At 48.0% G+C, this 16450-nt stretch overlaps 2 protein-coding genes across 11 annotated transcripts in view; one reads left to right on the top strand and one right to left on the bottom strand.

Annotated features, from left to right (window-relative positions):
- The window catches only part of FANCM (FA complementation group M), a 49287-nt gene that overhangs the window by 28479 nt on the left and 4358 nt on the right, over positions 1–16450 (bottom strand). For all 10 annotated transcript variants that reach the window (XR_003537574.1, XR_003537576.1, XR_003537573.1 and 7 more), the window contains exons 5-6: positions 1089–1220; positions 128–260 (exon numbers count right to left, since the gene is read on the bottom strand). Coding sequence is in view for 5 of the 10 variants with exons in the window: in XM_027705389.1 (XP_027561190.1) it covers positions 128–260; positions 1089–1220 (265 nt within the window). In the remaining 5 variants the exon portion in view is untranslated. The remainder of the gene's footprint in view (positions 1–127; positions 261–1088; positions 1221–16450) is intronic.
- Positions 8196–14532, top strand: LOC113978452 (heme-binding protein 2-like). Its single transcript, XM_027705396.1, has 5 exons — positions 8196–8413; positions 10697–10788; positions 12265–12406; positions 12838–13021; positions 13570–14532. The coding sequence occupies exons 1-5, from the start codon at positions 8197–8199 to the stop codon at positions 13739–13741; spliced, it is 807 nt and encodes a 268-aa protein (XP_027561197.1). The 5' UTR covers position 8196; the 3' UTR covers positions 13742–14532.

Genomic DNA, 16450 nt, shown 5'->3' with positions numbered 1-16450 from the left:
CTGGGATCAAGGGAATAAAGCACCAATTCCATTTGCAACCCACTTATTCTGTAAGTTGCCACACAGATGAGGTGAATGAAAGGGAGGGAGTGGAATGAAAGGAAGGATGTTCCTGAGGACATTTCACCTTTGGCTCCATCCATAATTCCCCAAAGGTAGATAAACAAGGAGCGGACTCCCATCTGCAGCAGCAGCTCATACCCGTGGTACAAACTGATACAAAGGGCAAAGTCCCCTTCGATGATGCCTTGGTGGATTCCCTGTGGAACAAAAGAGACTCATCACTGCACCAGGAAGTGACTGAGGAGCAGGAATCACACTGCATCTCCTGACCAGAACCAGCCTGGGGTCTGGGAAGCAGAGCCAAAGCCCCAGCTGATGCCCAGGGAGCAGTTTGTCTATCCCAACCCTCAGGGAACAGATTTCACACAGCCCAGTGGAGGCAATCCTTTTCCACCTCCAAAATCCTCTCCCAAATACCTGTATTATCCTCCAGGATTAGCTCATCTCCCCTCAGCCTCTGACAGCTGAACCATCCACCCAGCTGGATGTGGCAAAACAAGGGATTTCTGGCACATCTATACCCAGGCTATGAAATGAAGGCAGGGAAGTTGCCTTGCTTACTGTGAAAGGGATTTCCCAATGTTCTTTTTAAGGTACACAGTGGTTTTTTAAGATTACAATGTTCTTTAAGGTTACAAAATTTGACCACTCCCTGACAAGTTACAGAAAAATAGGAGCAGGAATGTAGCTTTGGGGGGAAATGTGAACTTTGCTGTGAGTAAGTACAATCTAAGTCCTCAAAACAATTTCACTTTGGAAATGGAGTCCTTATTCTTTTCCTTAACTTTTCTATACTGGCATCAAGAAACATGGAACAGTTAAGTATATTTTACAGATTTCACAGATGATCTTTAAGGTCCCTTCCAACCCAAACCATGCTATGATTCTACGATAATTTATTCCAGGGCTAAAACCAGAAATCAAAACCAGAAATCTACTTAAAATGTCTCAGGAAATTTGGTACTTATGGATAATTACTATTTACCCCCTACTTTAACGACATGAAATCAATAAAAGACACTTACCACATGCTGTGGAGAGGGGTTTTTCCTGTACTGATCCCTTGCCAGGATGATCTGGTACTTGGTGAGGCTGGGAATGTCCCTCCTGGCCAAAACTCCCATTCGGATCAGGCGGCCGGCGAACGCCTCGAGCACCTGCAACCCCAACACAGCCCCTTGAACCTGCTTCCCTCAGGATCTGTGCCCCCACTGCACACACAGACACCTCCTGCCTCCAGGATAACCCTGGATCCACCCTGTACTGGGAAGGGGAAACACACCCTGAGAGCTGTAAGGGCACAGAGAGGGAAGGGAATGGGATGGACAGCCAGGCCTGGAGCTGGGGCTGCAGCTCCTTCTCTCACTGCTCTCGTGAACTTCAGGGGCAGTTTGGGCACAGAACACTCGTGTTTCTCTTCCACAAGGCCAAATTAGGTGAAGGGTTGGCCAAGAGGTCAGACACTGTGTGTGGGAGGGATGGGAGATGTGAGCCCAGAGGAATGAGCACCAGCAGCGGGTCCCGTTTCCTCTGGAATCCACCCCAAAACACACTTAGTTTTCACCCATCACATGTACCTGCTTTCCACATCGGTGTGACAAGCAGAATAACCTGCACTAATGCATCCTAATCCTGTTTTTCCTCTTTGTTTGCCAGCCTTAGGTGGTCAGGATTCTTGCACAGACTTAGTTCTGCATGAGCGCTAACTCGGCCGTAATCGCAGTAATCAGATTTGTCCCACAAACGCTGTTTACAACCTGTTGGTCCCTTGGCCAACGGCCCCAAAAACATCTCAGTGCACAACAACAGGCTCTCCAAAGGCAGTTCCCTGTGCCTGCATCCATGCACACCGTGTTTCCCGAGTTTTCCAGCCACTCCAGCACCAGCACAGCTGCCCTGCACTAAGAGGGCTATAATGTAGCAAATGCCTAATCCCTTTAGTGTCCCTTCAACCCCCTGAAAATCATCCAACTAAACCAATAAAACCAGGCATAAGTCAGGCCTCCAACACTGATCCAGGCACACCTGGAGCTTGGGAGGAGAAACTCAAACCAGAATCCCAGGATGGTTTGGCTTGGAAGGGACCTTAAAGCTCCTCTCGTTCCAATCACCTGCCAAGGGCAGAGAGACCTTCACAGAATCACAGAATACCCTGAGCTGGGAGGGACCCTCAGGGATCATCCAGTCCAACCCCTGGCCCTGCCCAGGACACCCCAACAATCCCCCCTGTCCCTCAGAGCGTTGTCCAAACCCTCCTGGAGCTCTGGCAGCCTTGGGGCCGTGCCCACTGCCCTGGGGAGCCTGGGCAGTGCCAACCACCCTCTGGGGGAGGAACCTTCTCCTGAGATCCAACCTGACCCTGCCCTGGCACAGCTCCAGGCCATTCCCTGGGTGCTGTCCCTGCTCACAGAGAGATCACTGCCTCCCACTAGCCCAGGCTGCTCCAAGCCTCATCTAACCTGGCCTTGGACACTTCCAGGGATCCAGGGGCAGCCACAGCTTCTCTGGGCAACCTGTGCCAGAGCCTCCCCACCCTCATAGTAACCAATCTCTTCCCAATATCTAATTTAACAAAATCTAAAATCCCAAGAAAAGGAGTGGGAATAATTGCCAGCATCAACAACAGCTGCATTAATCCCCCAAGGAATCAGAAACGCAGGAGAACTCTGGAAGGGTGAAGGAACACTTGTGCCAGCAGCAGCAGCTGACCTGGGCAGCACCCACCGTGCTGGGGAATTTCCACCCTGCCCACTCCATCCCATGGGTCCTTCCCAACCAGCACTCTGGAGCCAGCAGGATAAGCTGCTTACAGCAGATAAGGGCTGCTGACAAAGGGAAATCATGGAAATGGAGCCAGAATTCTCAGTGTTTTGGTGCATCTTAGGTTGCTCCTCTTTCCTCTGAGGGTGGGGAGGCCCTGGAATAGAATTCCCAGAGAAGCTGTGGCTGCCCCTGGATCCCTGGAAGTGTCCAAGGCCAGGTTGGAGCAACCTGGGCTGGTGGAAGGTGTCCCTGCCCACGGCAGGGGTGGCACTGGATGGGCTTTGAGGTCCCTTCCCACCCAAACCATTCCATGGCTTTACTCTGGCCTTGGCACAGCTTCCCAGTGCCCATTCCATGTGTCCTGGGCTGTTGGATTCAGATCAGCTGCAGGCACCAAACCCCCACCTGAGGCCAAAGGGCTCCCAGGCACTTCCCAAGCCCATGTCCAAGTTCTCCTGTATCCCCAGGGAATGGCCTCACACAGCTCCCAGAGAAAGCAAAGCAAGACACTCCATCCCAAGGCATTCCTTCTAATTAAGGCTAATGGATTAATTAGACCAAATAAACCACTAACACCACTAACACCAACAGCAGGCAAACACCAACTGGAAGCTACAGTAGTGCCAGGAATTTCTGGAGGAAAGGGGAAAAAACCCAAAGAAATCAAATGATGTTTTCTTAAAATACAGTCAAAACCATTCACTGAGACACAGGGAAGGCTCAGAGCACAGGGGTCTCTTCTCATATTAATGAGAACAAAACTAAAGATATGGTTTGGTTCTAATAGTGTAAAATTCAGAACTTTGTGTTTACCAAAGAGTTTGTTATTGTTCTGTTGTGTTTTGAGCCAGGCTGTACCTGACAGTCCCTTTAAAAGGACAGAGGCAGAAATGTCCGTGCCAGCTTATAGAAAAAGGTATTTATAAAATAAACAGACATGTTGACCATGCAAAGAATAACTCAGTGCTTTTTACTTGAATGGATAACCCTGGAACAGCTCATTACCCTTCCATCAACCCCTGAACAGCTGGACATGAGGACACTTGAAATGCTGAGGATGAAGCTTAAACCATGTCTGAAGTAGTGGAAATGGAGTCAGTCTGAACTCAAATGATCCTCTAGAAAAGCAATTAATGCTTCCATTAAAGAGCAATGCCCACTAAGTATAGTATTTCAGCTCTGGTTTGTTATTTCCTATACTCTGTTTTCTGAACAGAAATTTTCATTACAGGTACTTTTGTGTTTCATCCCTTGACCCAGTTAAAAGGTATAAGAAAATGATATTGTCCCTGTTTGCTCAATGTACACCCCTGTCTGATTTAATCACCTTCTGCAAAACAAACCCAGGCCGACTGTTATGAAAGACAGCGGGATCCAGTCACCTGGAGCTTCAAAACTAACCAGAACAGTAAACATAACCTACTTAGGAGACACACAGCAACAGGCTCTGCTCACTCACTGCATTTATCTTGCCTCTGTACCTTCATTTTTAATTACAAAGATGATACTTCTGAAAAAGTCCCCTCCATCTTTCCAAAACATTGCAGTGTCGTGTTCCCCGTTTCACAAACAGGTTGCAGAATTAATTTCAATTAATTGCTCGGGAGGACTCGTGGCTTTCTGCAGCTCCATAAATGGAGGCCGGGGCTGACAGATTTACAGCCAGCACAGAAGACACAACTGGCTGAGTTATCCCACCCTGCACTCAACCTGCCAAGAACACAAAGACATTTCTGTTCTGAGCTATCTCCCACAGCAAACCACAAGGAGTTCTCAGAGCTTGTACCCGAGATGAGCTTAGAACCTGTTTTTGGAGCTGAGGACTTGTGTTACCAGACAAAGAACTGAAGCTGTGCCAGCTACACCTCACTGAAAACTGCTTTTAATCTGTTTGCTGTTGGCACAATAAAAACCAAAGGCTCTAAACTAATGCCCTGGCCTAATTATTTTACTGCAGATTTGAAGGGTTCTTTTCCAGAGAAAAACACACATAAAAAACTGGGTTTGTAGCGCTTCTTTCCCAGTAGAGAAGGAGGGTTGGGAGAAACCAGCTGCTGTGCAGGTTGGACCTCCCCAGAGCGAGGACTCCAAGGGTTTTCAGCACTCCCAGGCTTCAGTGACAGACCTGGCTGGGTTTTTATACACCTTTCTGGCCTTAAATAGAGCTGCCCCTCCCTTCAGCCCCTTCCCCTGCGCTCCCAGCTCCCACAGCTCCAGCATTTTCAGTGCCCAGCATGGAATCCCAGACTGGTTTGGGTTGGAAGGGGCCTCAAAGCCCATCCAGTGCCACCCCTGCCATGGGCAGGGACACCTTCCACCAGCCCAGGTTGCTCCAAGCCCCGTCCAACCTGGCCTTGGACACTTCCCCAGAGCCTTCCCAATGTGCTGGGGCAGGTGCTGAACTGGTGTGAAGGAAATGAGCCCACACTGGGTGTCCATGAGGTCCCACCACCCCCCCAGATCTGTGGGAATGTCCACGTGCCCCCAACACTCTGGTCTGCCTTAGTGGGGTCACTCAGTCCAGGAGCAGGGAAGTAACACAAGCAGCTCCAGAACAAATCCAGAGCTCAGCTTTAGTTCTTCTCCCTGTAAAACTTACAGTTGTGACAACCAAACTAACTGAGGGAGAAAAGTGCTATTTTGTTCAAGCTTCCTCCTGACATTTCTCACCTTGCCAGGAAGGAAAGGAAAACAGCAGGGCCACAGCAGGACAGGGTGTTTTTAAGCTGATCCTGTCGTTCTCCAAACCCAATACTGATCAGCCCAGTAATGATCTTGGCACTGCTCAAAGTTTTGGGCTCAGTTCACATTAACTCCTTCAGACCCTCCACAGTGTCCCAGGGACGAGTTACACCCTGAGCACATCCTGTTCTTCCCTGGAAGCCGGGATCCATCAAAAACATCCAATACTTTGTCCTCTTCCAACATCTGACTTTTCTGCTGGTACAGCATTTTTCAGTTCTTAAAGGTTATAAAACAAGAAGATCTACAGTTTCTACTTTTCTACTAATTTCACAGAGAACAATTTTACCCTGTCACTTAAGAAGTTATAAGAAAAAAGTGGCTTTTCTGCATCAACCTGCCACTCAGTGAGAGTGACTGTCAGCCCTTTGCCATGGGACAGAAAGGAGCATCCCACTGAGGATGTTTCAAATCCGTGGTTTTTAAGGCTGAATATTAGTTTTTCTGTTATATTCAGAGGTGTAACATCCAGGAAAGCACAGAGAACACAGCTCTACCAAACCCATGTTACCTCAAGAGTGGCTGTTTGTTAGCCAGCAGTCATATACAGAATTAACAAGTTTGGGGACAAAGCAGCAAATACAGCAAAAATCAGCTTTGTTCATCTCTAGTAACAATGAGTTATTCTGTTATTTGAGCAGTGTCCAGACATAGATCATGACAACTTCTTCAGTACTCTGTCAAATGTAGTAATTACTAACTCATGAAAACCAAAACCAAATTAAATACAGAGATTTTTAAAACAGGATCTTAAACTCCTCCCAGCCTCTTTCTCATAGTCAGTGTTCTGTGCTATGTCTCACATATAGGGAAATTTAGCTGTGATTTTAAACAATTTTTCAGGTTATTTTTTCATTTTCTTTTCTCTCATCTCCAGCAATGATGCTTAACAATCCTCTAAACAGAAATAACTTTGCTTAAGCAACTAATTTTCATTATAACTTGAACAAACGAGTTGGGACCGTTTTCCCTGAGAAAGTGCTGGAATTACTTAGGCAGGACAGGCAGAGGAAAAACCCCCACACATTGCCTCAAACAGTCCTGTCTTCTCAGGAAAAACAGTTTCCTGGGAAAAAAACCTCCAAGAGCCAGAATGCCCTCACTTGGTAGGAACGACCCAGCTTCCAGAGTTCTGTGGAAAATTCCTTACCCACAGCACTGCTGCTGTGTGAGGTGGAGTTACCTGTGGACGGATGGATGGATGGATGGATGGATCCCACTGTGCCTCCCCTGGGGGTCCCTGCCCACAGCAGCTGCTCCCCACTGGAAGCTCAGCTGGATGTGAGAGGAGAACCTGGGCACTGCCACAAACCCTCTCCAGCACACAGTGAGTGAACCCTGTGCTCTGCACTGACCGTGAAATCACAGCAGCTCACAGCCACACACTCACACCACATCCAACCCTCCTCAAGGATTTGCCTCCCCAGGGATTTCAGCTCCGTCTGCGAGGCTGATTCACTGCCCACAACCAAGAGGCCAAACCCCCCCCAGTGGGGCTGAGCTTCACTCACTGCAACCACTGCTCTGAAAAAACCCTCTCCCGGGATGTTCCCACCAGCAGCTGCTCCTCCCTTTGCAAATTCCCAAAGGAGCACTCCATAGGAACGGCAGGACTGCGGTCTGTGCTGTCAGGAGCACAGTCAGGACTTGCAATCTGAGCTTCTGAAGCAATTCCCAGTTCATTGTAACAGCAAGCTCAGCCCCCGGGCTGGGGTAACCAAAGCCGAGCCTGGGGGAAAGGTACTGACCAGAAACAGGGGGAAAAGGAGAGGGGGCAGATTGAGCATCAGAGCCAACAGTCCCATCCCCACAGTCCCATCCCTAACCTCTGAGTTTTCCTGTAGGCACAACAGAGCACAGGAGAGGACTGTTTCCTACTGTTCTAAAACTCTAAATGTCCCGAGATTCCCCTTCCCTGCCCGCACACAAAGGGCCACAACACTCCTTTCACCTTCAATTTGGAACGAAAGGCAACTCCTCATGGAGCCACGTGCTCCACACAGAGCCCAAACTGACACCCAGCTCCTGCCTTAATCGCCACAACCACCCCGGAGCAGGGCTGCTCGTCCCCCTCGCTCTCAGCAAGGGCAACGTTATGCAGCTGAAAACTTCCGGAGCTGGACTTCGGTAACAAAAATATCCCGTGGCTTTTGCACTCCTAACTGCAATGAGTTTGGAATCATTTCATTCAGTTCAGAGACCTCCTGAATAAAACGAGAGATCTGTCTTTAAAGCGCAGTTTGAAAGCAGTAAAATAAAATAAGGACAAATGGGACATGCAGAGCAGTGGGGAAAATAAACGATGAAGAGAACAGCTGGGAAAGAGGGAATGAGTGAAAAAACACACACGGCACAAACTTCTTTAAGTTCTGCACTGCTCAGACCCCACAGCACGCGGCGGGAGAAGCCGCGGAGCCCCAGGGCCGCCGAGGAAAGCGGCTGTGCACAGGGAGAGGGTGTCCACCCCTCCATCCGCGTATCTATTCTCCATCCATCCATCCCTCCATCCCCGCACCGCCCGGCGCTGGGCGGGCAGAGGCGGGTGCCCCCGCCCCCCAAATCCCTGGGCAGGGCGATCCCCTGATAAAGCGGCGGGCGCTGGCAGCGGTGCCATCCCGGCTGCCGGCCATGGAGACGGGCGGGTGCCGCATGGGCGGCGCGGGGCCCGCCGCGATCACGCTGGAGGAGCTGGACGGGCTGGAGGAGAGCCCCGACTCGGCGTACCACAGCCACGGCAGCTCCCTGGAGGAGGAGGCGGCCGAGCGCATGGACGACGAGGAGCAGGAGCGGCTGCTGAGCTACTGGCAGAGCGTGGGCAGGGGGCACCAGGTGGACGTGCCCCGCGGTAAGCGGGATAAGCCGCTTAGGGAGCGGGAGGGAGCCGGGAGAGCGGGCTGGGAGCGCGGGACACAGCGCAGGGCACGGCCGGAGCACCCGGGGAAGTTCTGTAGAACTCTGGGATACCCCAAGTCTGGCGCTAAGAGAGCTAAAGCTTCGCCCGGGGCGATGCAGAGGTTCCCAGAGCTGTAGCGGCACCGGGGTGACCTATTGGTACTGAAAAGCATCAAGGCGAGTTTGCAATCCTAATTAAATACTGAACTGGCTACCTGCAAAAGCGTTCTTGTTTATAAAAGCTCCTGTCAGTGCTTCAAAGAAAGATGGTTGTATTTAAAGATGGCACAGAGTAAACAAGTAAAAGTATGAACTTTGCTTTTTTGACAGCGAGCCTCCCAGGCTTATCTTAGTCACAAATTGCTCATTTTCAATTTTAAGAAAGACTGGAGAATCTCAAAGACTGTAACAAGTCAGGTAACTCCAAACAGGCAGCAGAGTCACTGCAAATTCAGCTCAACCAGAAACTGTAAGTGCTCAGAGAAGCAGAGAGATCTGAACCATCTCTGCTGCCCAGGTAACTCACCTTCCCCGAGGTGGGAACCAGAAAACCCCGAACAACGGACTCTAAACACCACCAAAATGAAATGACTGCTATTTAAAAACTCTTCCTGTAATCCAATGCAGCAAAGAGACTCCAAGCTCCTTTTCAAGTCATACCTTGAAGTCTCAACTTTGTAGTGGTTTAACACTGAAAATTAACATGCTAAAAGAAGGGTAAGATGAGTCTGAACTGAGTTCTCTGCCTTGCCTTGGACACTTCCAGGGATCCTGGGGCAGCCACAGCTTCTCTGGGCAACAAATGCTTCCTAATTCTTGGAAAATTACGTGCTGAAGGCTAATCTACTTTTTAGTTTTTCCTCAGCCTCCAAAGAGATCAATTTTATATGTCAGTTATTAGTTACATTTTCAATGTTTCTCAATTACATACTTAAATGTTTCAAATTATCTCTAATGTAGCTTCCTCACCTTTAGTTTTTCCCTCCCCTTTGTTTAAGGATCTTTACTGTTCCAAATAGTCTTAAAGCTAAAGCCCTGCACTGGATGTCAGGACATGGAGGTTTGATTCCCAGCTCAGCTACAGATTTACCAAGTGACCTCGGCCAAGTTAATTCTCCTGCATCCTAATTCTCCTCTTCCCTGAAACATGGATAATGCTCTCTTCCCCCATTATCCTGCCTTTTCCACTTAAGATCCTGAGGCACTTAAAACACTCAGGAAAAGAGCTTTTCCAGCTGAAATGTGTCCTTTTCCTGCATGTCCAACACACCCCATGAGGGAGCGGGGCAGAAATCCACACCCAGGCTTTCAAAGCACGTAAAACTGAATTTCTAATCCTCTATCAAAGCACACAAATGCCTTTATCACTTCAGCTTTGGAAGGCAAGGGACCAAGTCCTCTGGAAGAGGGGCTTCCCATACCTAAGACTAACCCTACATCCACAGCTTCCAAGCCTGTCTGTCAGGGATCAACTCCTAAGCAGAGTTTATTTAGGAACTTCAGCCAGAATTGATGTCAGGGCAACCACAGTTACAAATACACCTAATCCAACCACACTGAAAGGGCTGAACTGTAGGAGAACAGACGTTCTAGAAAATGCCACTTTTATTTATGGAACTGTCATTTATTTGCTCCTTTTATCCATTGGAAACAGCAACAACACAGGCCTTGCACTCAACATATGTCCTGACTGATAATGCACTGAAATAGAGAGGTATCAAAAAGATGCATTTTACTTCTTTTAAGAGGTATTAATACTTATATTTTTATCTATATAGAGAGATATAGATAAATACAAAAAGTAAATGCAGAAACATCAAACTCTAAGGTAAAATATTAGACGTTAAACAGCTGTAGGAAATGAGTTTCCACAGCAGTGTTCCCTTGAGCCTGTGACCAGGAGCAGCCAAGCCAATTTACCTCATGTGAATTCACAGGATTCCAACACCAGGAGAGTTACCAGAACTGGGAATGTCACCTGCACAGAGCCAGAAACTGGCCCAGAAAACTTGGGGAATTGCAAATATGAGGAGTGGGAGAGGAAAACCTTTTCCTAAGGGTACAGAGGCAGGAGCCAGGGAACCTTTCCTAAGAGAAGCTCTTTCCTTTCCTGGTGAAGAGCAAACTAAACTGGTTCCAAAGTCCCCAAAGCTTAACTAAGAGAAGGAATCAACACATTTCAGTCCAATTTTTGCATCTCTAAGTCTGAAGTGGGATCTGTGTCCTTGTGTTGCAGACATGGCAGAGCCAATCCAGCAGCTGACCAGGAATAACAACCCCCAGGAGAGACAGACCATCCCCTTCACCCTGATCCAGCGCAAGGAGAAGGTACTGCTGCCCTCCCCAGCTGGGCTGGGCACTCACACCTCACTGACACAAATATGGCCCTTATCAAACCCTTTTAACCAGTCAGGATTTCCAGAAATATGGCTCCTTATCTAAGCCTTCTAACCAGCCAGGATTCCCACAAATATGGCTCCTTATCAAACCCTTTTAACCAGCCAGGATTCCCAAAATATGGCTCCTTATCAAACCCTTTTAACCAGCCAGGATTTCCAGAAATATGACTCCTCATCTAAGCCTTTTAACCAGTCAGGATTCCCACAAATATGGCCCTTATCTAAGCCTTTTAACCAGTCAGGATTTCCAGAAATATGGCTCCTTATCCAATACTTTTAACCAGCCAGGATTTCCACAAATATGGTTCCTTATCCAATCCTTTTAACCAGTCAGGATTTCCAGAAATATGGCTCCTTATCCAATCCTTTTAACCAGCCAGGACTTCCAGAAATATGGCTCCTTATCAAACCCTTTTAACCAGTTAGGATTTCTAACACCCCGAGTGCAAGGCATTGTAACTGTTTAACTCATTTCATCTGGAACATCTCACCCCTTTAACAAGTGACTTTTCTTTTTTGTAAAGTAAAAACTCTCAGGCAACTCAGAAGACAGCCAAGAATTACAGCCTTTGTGACATTTTATAACTAATTTAACAAAAAACATCCCATATTTTGACATTTGAAATAAAATGCCCGTCTTCTTCATTTAAATTGGTTCTTTAAATCTGCTTCTTTACACGGTCATGTGAATAAAACCTTAGCAAAGAGTACTTGAAAGAGATTAATATCTGAATTTCAAACCAAAGATGTACTTTTGTCTCACAGATCATTACCAAACAAAGCAGCACTTTGCAAACCCATCTCCTCCTCTAATAAAAATCTGAAATGGATGGGAGCAAATTGCTTCCAGCTCAGGAAATGTGCAAACAAGGGTCTAACCTTAAATCAATAAACCCAGAAAACCTTTGCTAACCACCTATGAAGACTTTTTGTCACATTTCTTGTAAATAACAAGTCACATTTATAAATATCATAATTGGAGCGTGTTTCATCTGAACAGTTTGGGACTCCTGACTGGTTTATGTTGTAATTAAAAGCAAATTCTCAGTACCTACTGTAACAAATGCAGCTAAAAAATAAGGTTGTTCAGTGTTAATTGCAAATAAATGGTTAATACAGTCCCAAGAAATGTCAGTTCCTTATTTTGAAGGAGAACTACCCGGAAATCTGCTGAAATAAATTGTGGTCCAAGGTCAGCAGAGTATTCCCTCCTGTGTTTATATTGAATAAAGGATTGATATATGTTGATATATTGAGGAAGGAATGAAATTCATGTTCCTTTCAAGATCACGTCCCTGACAGCTGAGAAAAGATGCAGTTGCTCTGGTGCTAAACGTGTATTTGTTTGTGGGGGGTTTCCAGCTGCTGATATTGAAATCCTAAATCCTTCCCTCTGTGATTGCAGCTGGGAGATCTGCTCTATGAGAAAAGGCAGTACGGGAAGGCCAAGTGGGCCTGCATCAAAATGAAGGAGAAACAGTACGAGCAGAGCATCTGCCTGGGCTTCATGAAGCTCATGAGGTACATCTGTGAGCAGAACTCCTCAGGTAATGGGCACCACAATCCTGCAATGCACTTATACAATTAGATTTAGGCACTTAGTTGCCTAATTGGGGAGGTGCTTTTATTAGCTTTCCCAAATCCACCAGCCAGAAGAATCACAGAAATCATGGAATGGTTTGGGTTGGCAGGGACCTTAAATCCCACCCAGTGTCACCCCTGCCATGGGCAGGGACACCTTCCACGAGCCCAGGTTGCTCCAGGCCCTGTCCAACCTGGCCTTGGACACTTCCAGGGGCAGCCACAGCTTCTCTGGGCAACCTGTGCCAGGGCCTCGCTGCTGCTTCCAACCTGGAATACACGGCCCCACTGCCTAAAACATCCTGTTAGTAACTCTGGGGGGGTTTACAGGACTCAGTGTGAGTTCAGCAGTCCAGCACGGCATGTAAACACTCCTACAACCCCCTGTGTCCCCCAGGGCTGTACCTGGGCATCACCATCCCCATCGTGACCATCGTGCACACCAACGAGTCGCAGTCGGCGATGACCCAGGCGGTGACAGTCGCCTACTACCTGCCCGAGGTGCTGCAGGACGAGCCCCCACACCCCTTCGACTCCGACATCATCATCGAGGAGTGGCCTTCCACCATCGTCTACAGCAGGTCAGCACAGCAGGCTCTGCTCTGGGGAAACTGGGAACACGGGCACTTCTCAGTCTGGGCATGGCACCCAACTTTAAACCAAGTTAGAAAAGGTTAAAAGTGGCAAAACTTGTAAAAGCTGCCTGGAAATAATGGTTAGTAATTTATATGAGACAAAGGTTCTTCCCCCAGAGGGTGGTAGGCACTGAACAGGGTCACCAGGGCAGTGGGCACGGCCCCAAGGCTGCCAGAGCTCCAGGAGGGTTTGGATGATCCTCTGGGGCACAGGGGGGGATTGTTGGAGTGTCCTGGGCAGGGCCAGGAGCTGGACTGGATGGTCCTTGTGGGTCCATTCCAACTTGGGATATTCCATGATCCCATGAATTAATTGGTATATTGATGCATCTGTAAATGTGTGATAAAACAGCATCAGGCTGTTCTGTGTAGTTGGGAGCAAGACATGGCAGGGACAAAGCTAAGACCTATCACAGCATCAGTGCTGACACACAACCAAACCATTGAGAAGGCTCCAGAAAACCTGGATGTTAAAAAGAACCTGATTGTTGCAGGAGCTTCAGGGGCATCACCAACGAAGACTCGATCATGAGAGAGATCAGCGTGCTGGCTGCCATCCTGGAGAGCCCCGAGCTGTGCCTGCAGGACACCTTCATCATCGCCGGCTACACCAACCCCGCCGCCGCCAACCGCCACAACGAGATCTGGTTCCTGCAGCGGCCCTGACCCTGCCACTGCTGCTGCCCTGAGCTGCCTGTGCTGCCCTGCTCCCCCAGGCACAGCTCCCAGGACACCCACGCACTAGGTGCCCGACCCCACAGAGTTCAGCAGTGGGGCTCTGAGCCCCTGTAGGGAGGCAATCCCCCAGCTCAGTCACCACACCCAGGTCACCCAAACACTGTCAACTTGGACAGTCTCTACACAATTTTAATGAGGGCTTTAGCACTTTATAAGTTAGTTCACCTTATCTTTTGTTTACAAGGTAAGGCAGGCAGAGTCCTCTCCCCTCATCCACTTGCTGGCGTCCCTAGACTGCTTGTGGCTTGGGATGGCCCCTGGGGAGACCCAGCACCTCCCTGGTGCTGCACAAAGACCCCACTGGGGCAGCCAGTGGGAACACACCAAACCCACCTCAACACGCAGAAAAAGAATGTCCAGGTCGTAGTTCCTGAAGAGAACCACCAGATTTAGCCCCCTGGGATTGACCCAAGGAGTCAGGGTAGGCCAATGCCGACTGCTTTGGATGTCCTCATCCATGACACAAATTCCTAACGCTTACCTCACAAAGCACCCAACCAAAGGACTTTCAGTCTGGAGAAGAGACCAAAAAGGCACCACAGTCCTAATGCTCATTGAAGTTTTGATAGCAAAAGTTCCAGGTTACCTTAATCCCACACTCCCAGGAATCCCATGACTGTCTCTGGCATTCCTAAACAGCCGCTGGTTATTTTTAACTCCAGTTTTCTCAACACTTTTTTCTCATGACTTTGCTGGATGTTAAAACACTGCAGCGAAGTGATTAATCTGTTCAGTCCTTCTGCCACACCATTAATGTAATAACTGACACAAATACTCACAGAATCACATTAAAAATCCCAGCTAGAGGTGACCTCTGGCTGTCACCTCTGCAGAGAGAAAGGCCAGGCAGCGCTGGCTGCTCTGGGTCTCACGTGCCTGGAGTTCCAGCAGCTCCAGGGATGAGGAGCCCACAGCCCCTCTGGGCCCTGCTGCAGTTTGACCACCCTCACTGTGAGAATTTTTTCTTCCTAATGTCCAGTTTTTGGTTTCTTTTGCCCTTCACCCCCAGGATAATCCTGCAGGCAGAGGGGCTGAGAGCAGCATTCCCACTGTTTCACACAGTCCCAGGGCACCTATTGCACTTTAGAACTGGGGTAGCAAACAGTTCTGCTCTCAAAAAATCCCTCCTGAATGTCTCCCCCTACTGATATGAAGGTAGAGTTTATGCTTAATAGAAGTGTCTTTTTATATAAAATTTATTGAGTATATCACCAGCATTATTTATTGATTGCAGGATTTGGGGTTTAAACAGAGCTTTTGTGCTCTTTAATCACAACCTACAGACCAGCAACCAGAGCCAGTGGCTGCTAAGTCCCAGCAGAGTGAAAAAATAACTCCAGGCATGGATTTATGGAGTAGTTCTGGAAGAACCTGAAGCCTCCTGGTCCCACTGGCTTTAAGCTTAACCCAAAGCCTCTCCCTGAGCAGCAGGATCAGAGTGCAGCTGGCCCTGGCTTCAGTGGGACCAAGGTGCCCTCTGGTGCTTGCTGGGCATGGAGATTCCTTGGGACACAGCAAGGAGAGGGGGAAAAATGGAAAAAAAATAAAAAGAGAGAGAAAAGCCTTAGTTTTAACACAAACAAACCAACAGTCCTCGTGGGGAGGAAAAAGAAAAACCCAAACCAACAAAAATGCAATGAAGGATCTCAGCCTGGGAAAAGGAAAATTAAAAAATGCCAGCCAGTATTAAACTAAAAGCTCTTAGCTAACAGAAAACAATACAAAGCTTTTAAAAATTCAGTTGAATAGAGGGCCCAGGGAGGAAGGTTTTGTCCTCAACCCCCCCCCTTCCCCACCAAGATTTTTAAAAGAGCAAATACAAATAATTTCCCCCTTTGGCAAGATTTTATGCCAAATTAAAGAGGTTTCTGCAATCTGATTGCTTTTGCCAGTTAGAGAAATTATCTTACTGCTTTGGCACAACAGATGCTTGGAAGCAGTGAAATCCTCCCACCATACAGTTTGTACATAGTTTACATTTTGAACCCCTGCTGCAAAAAGCACTTGCTGTGTCTGGTGTCCCTTCCCACGGGCAGCCCAAGCCCTGCTGTGACTCAGCTCCTCGTCCTACAAACATCCCTGTCCCTGAGACAGGAGCAGTGTGTCTGAGTGTGCTGATCTCCCACTGCAGCCAAGCATTCCCGGTGTTTCTGGCAGACTGTGAACTCCCACATAGTATTTATTTATTTTGACTCGTGTTAGATGGCTTCTGCTGCTGAGAAAAAAACCACTTAACCTCCCGTTTGAAGATATACTTTATGGCTGTGGAACGTGGAACAGGGCTGTGACTAGCCCTGATGAGCACAGGGACCAAGAATTCCAGCTTTTAACTGGCACACAACGAGGTTTATTTAGTTGTTACACCAGTGAATGCCAAGCAAACATTACCGTGACTCCAATTTCAAAACATCACGTCAAGAATGATCACCTGGGAACAGGTATTTTATTATCCATCCGTGGCTCTCCTTTGGAAGCCACTCATGGATTTTCATTTTTAATTTGAAGCTTTTTAAGATTTCCACTGTCCAAACGAGGTAACAAAACAGCATTCACCCCCGTTTTTGGAAGATTAAATGATGTAGCCTTAACAGATGAGTGTTGTCCTGCATACTGTGTATTTTCCAAACAAGCATTAGT

Source organism: Neopelma chrysocephalum, unplaced genomic scaffold, assembly GCF_003984885.1.
Source record: "Neopelma chrysocephalum unplaced genomic scaffold, ASM398488v2 Primary Assembly neopelma1_329, whole genome shotgun sequence".
Taxonomy (NCBI): domain Eukaryota; kingdom Metazoa; phylum Chordata; class Aves; order Passeriformes; family Pipridae; genus Neopelma; species Neopelma chrysocephalum.
The sequence above is the reverse complement of the archived record's forward strand: the minus strand, read 5'-3'. Positions and strand labels throughout refer to the sequence as shown.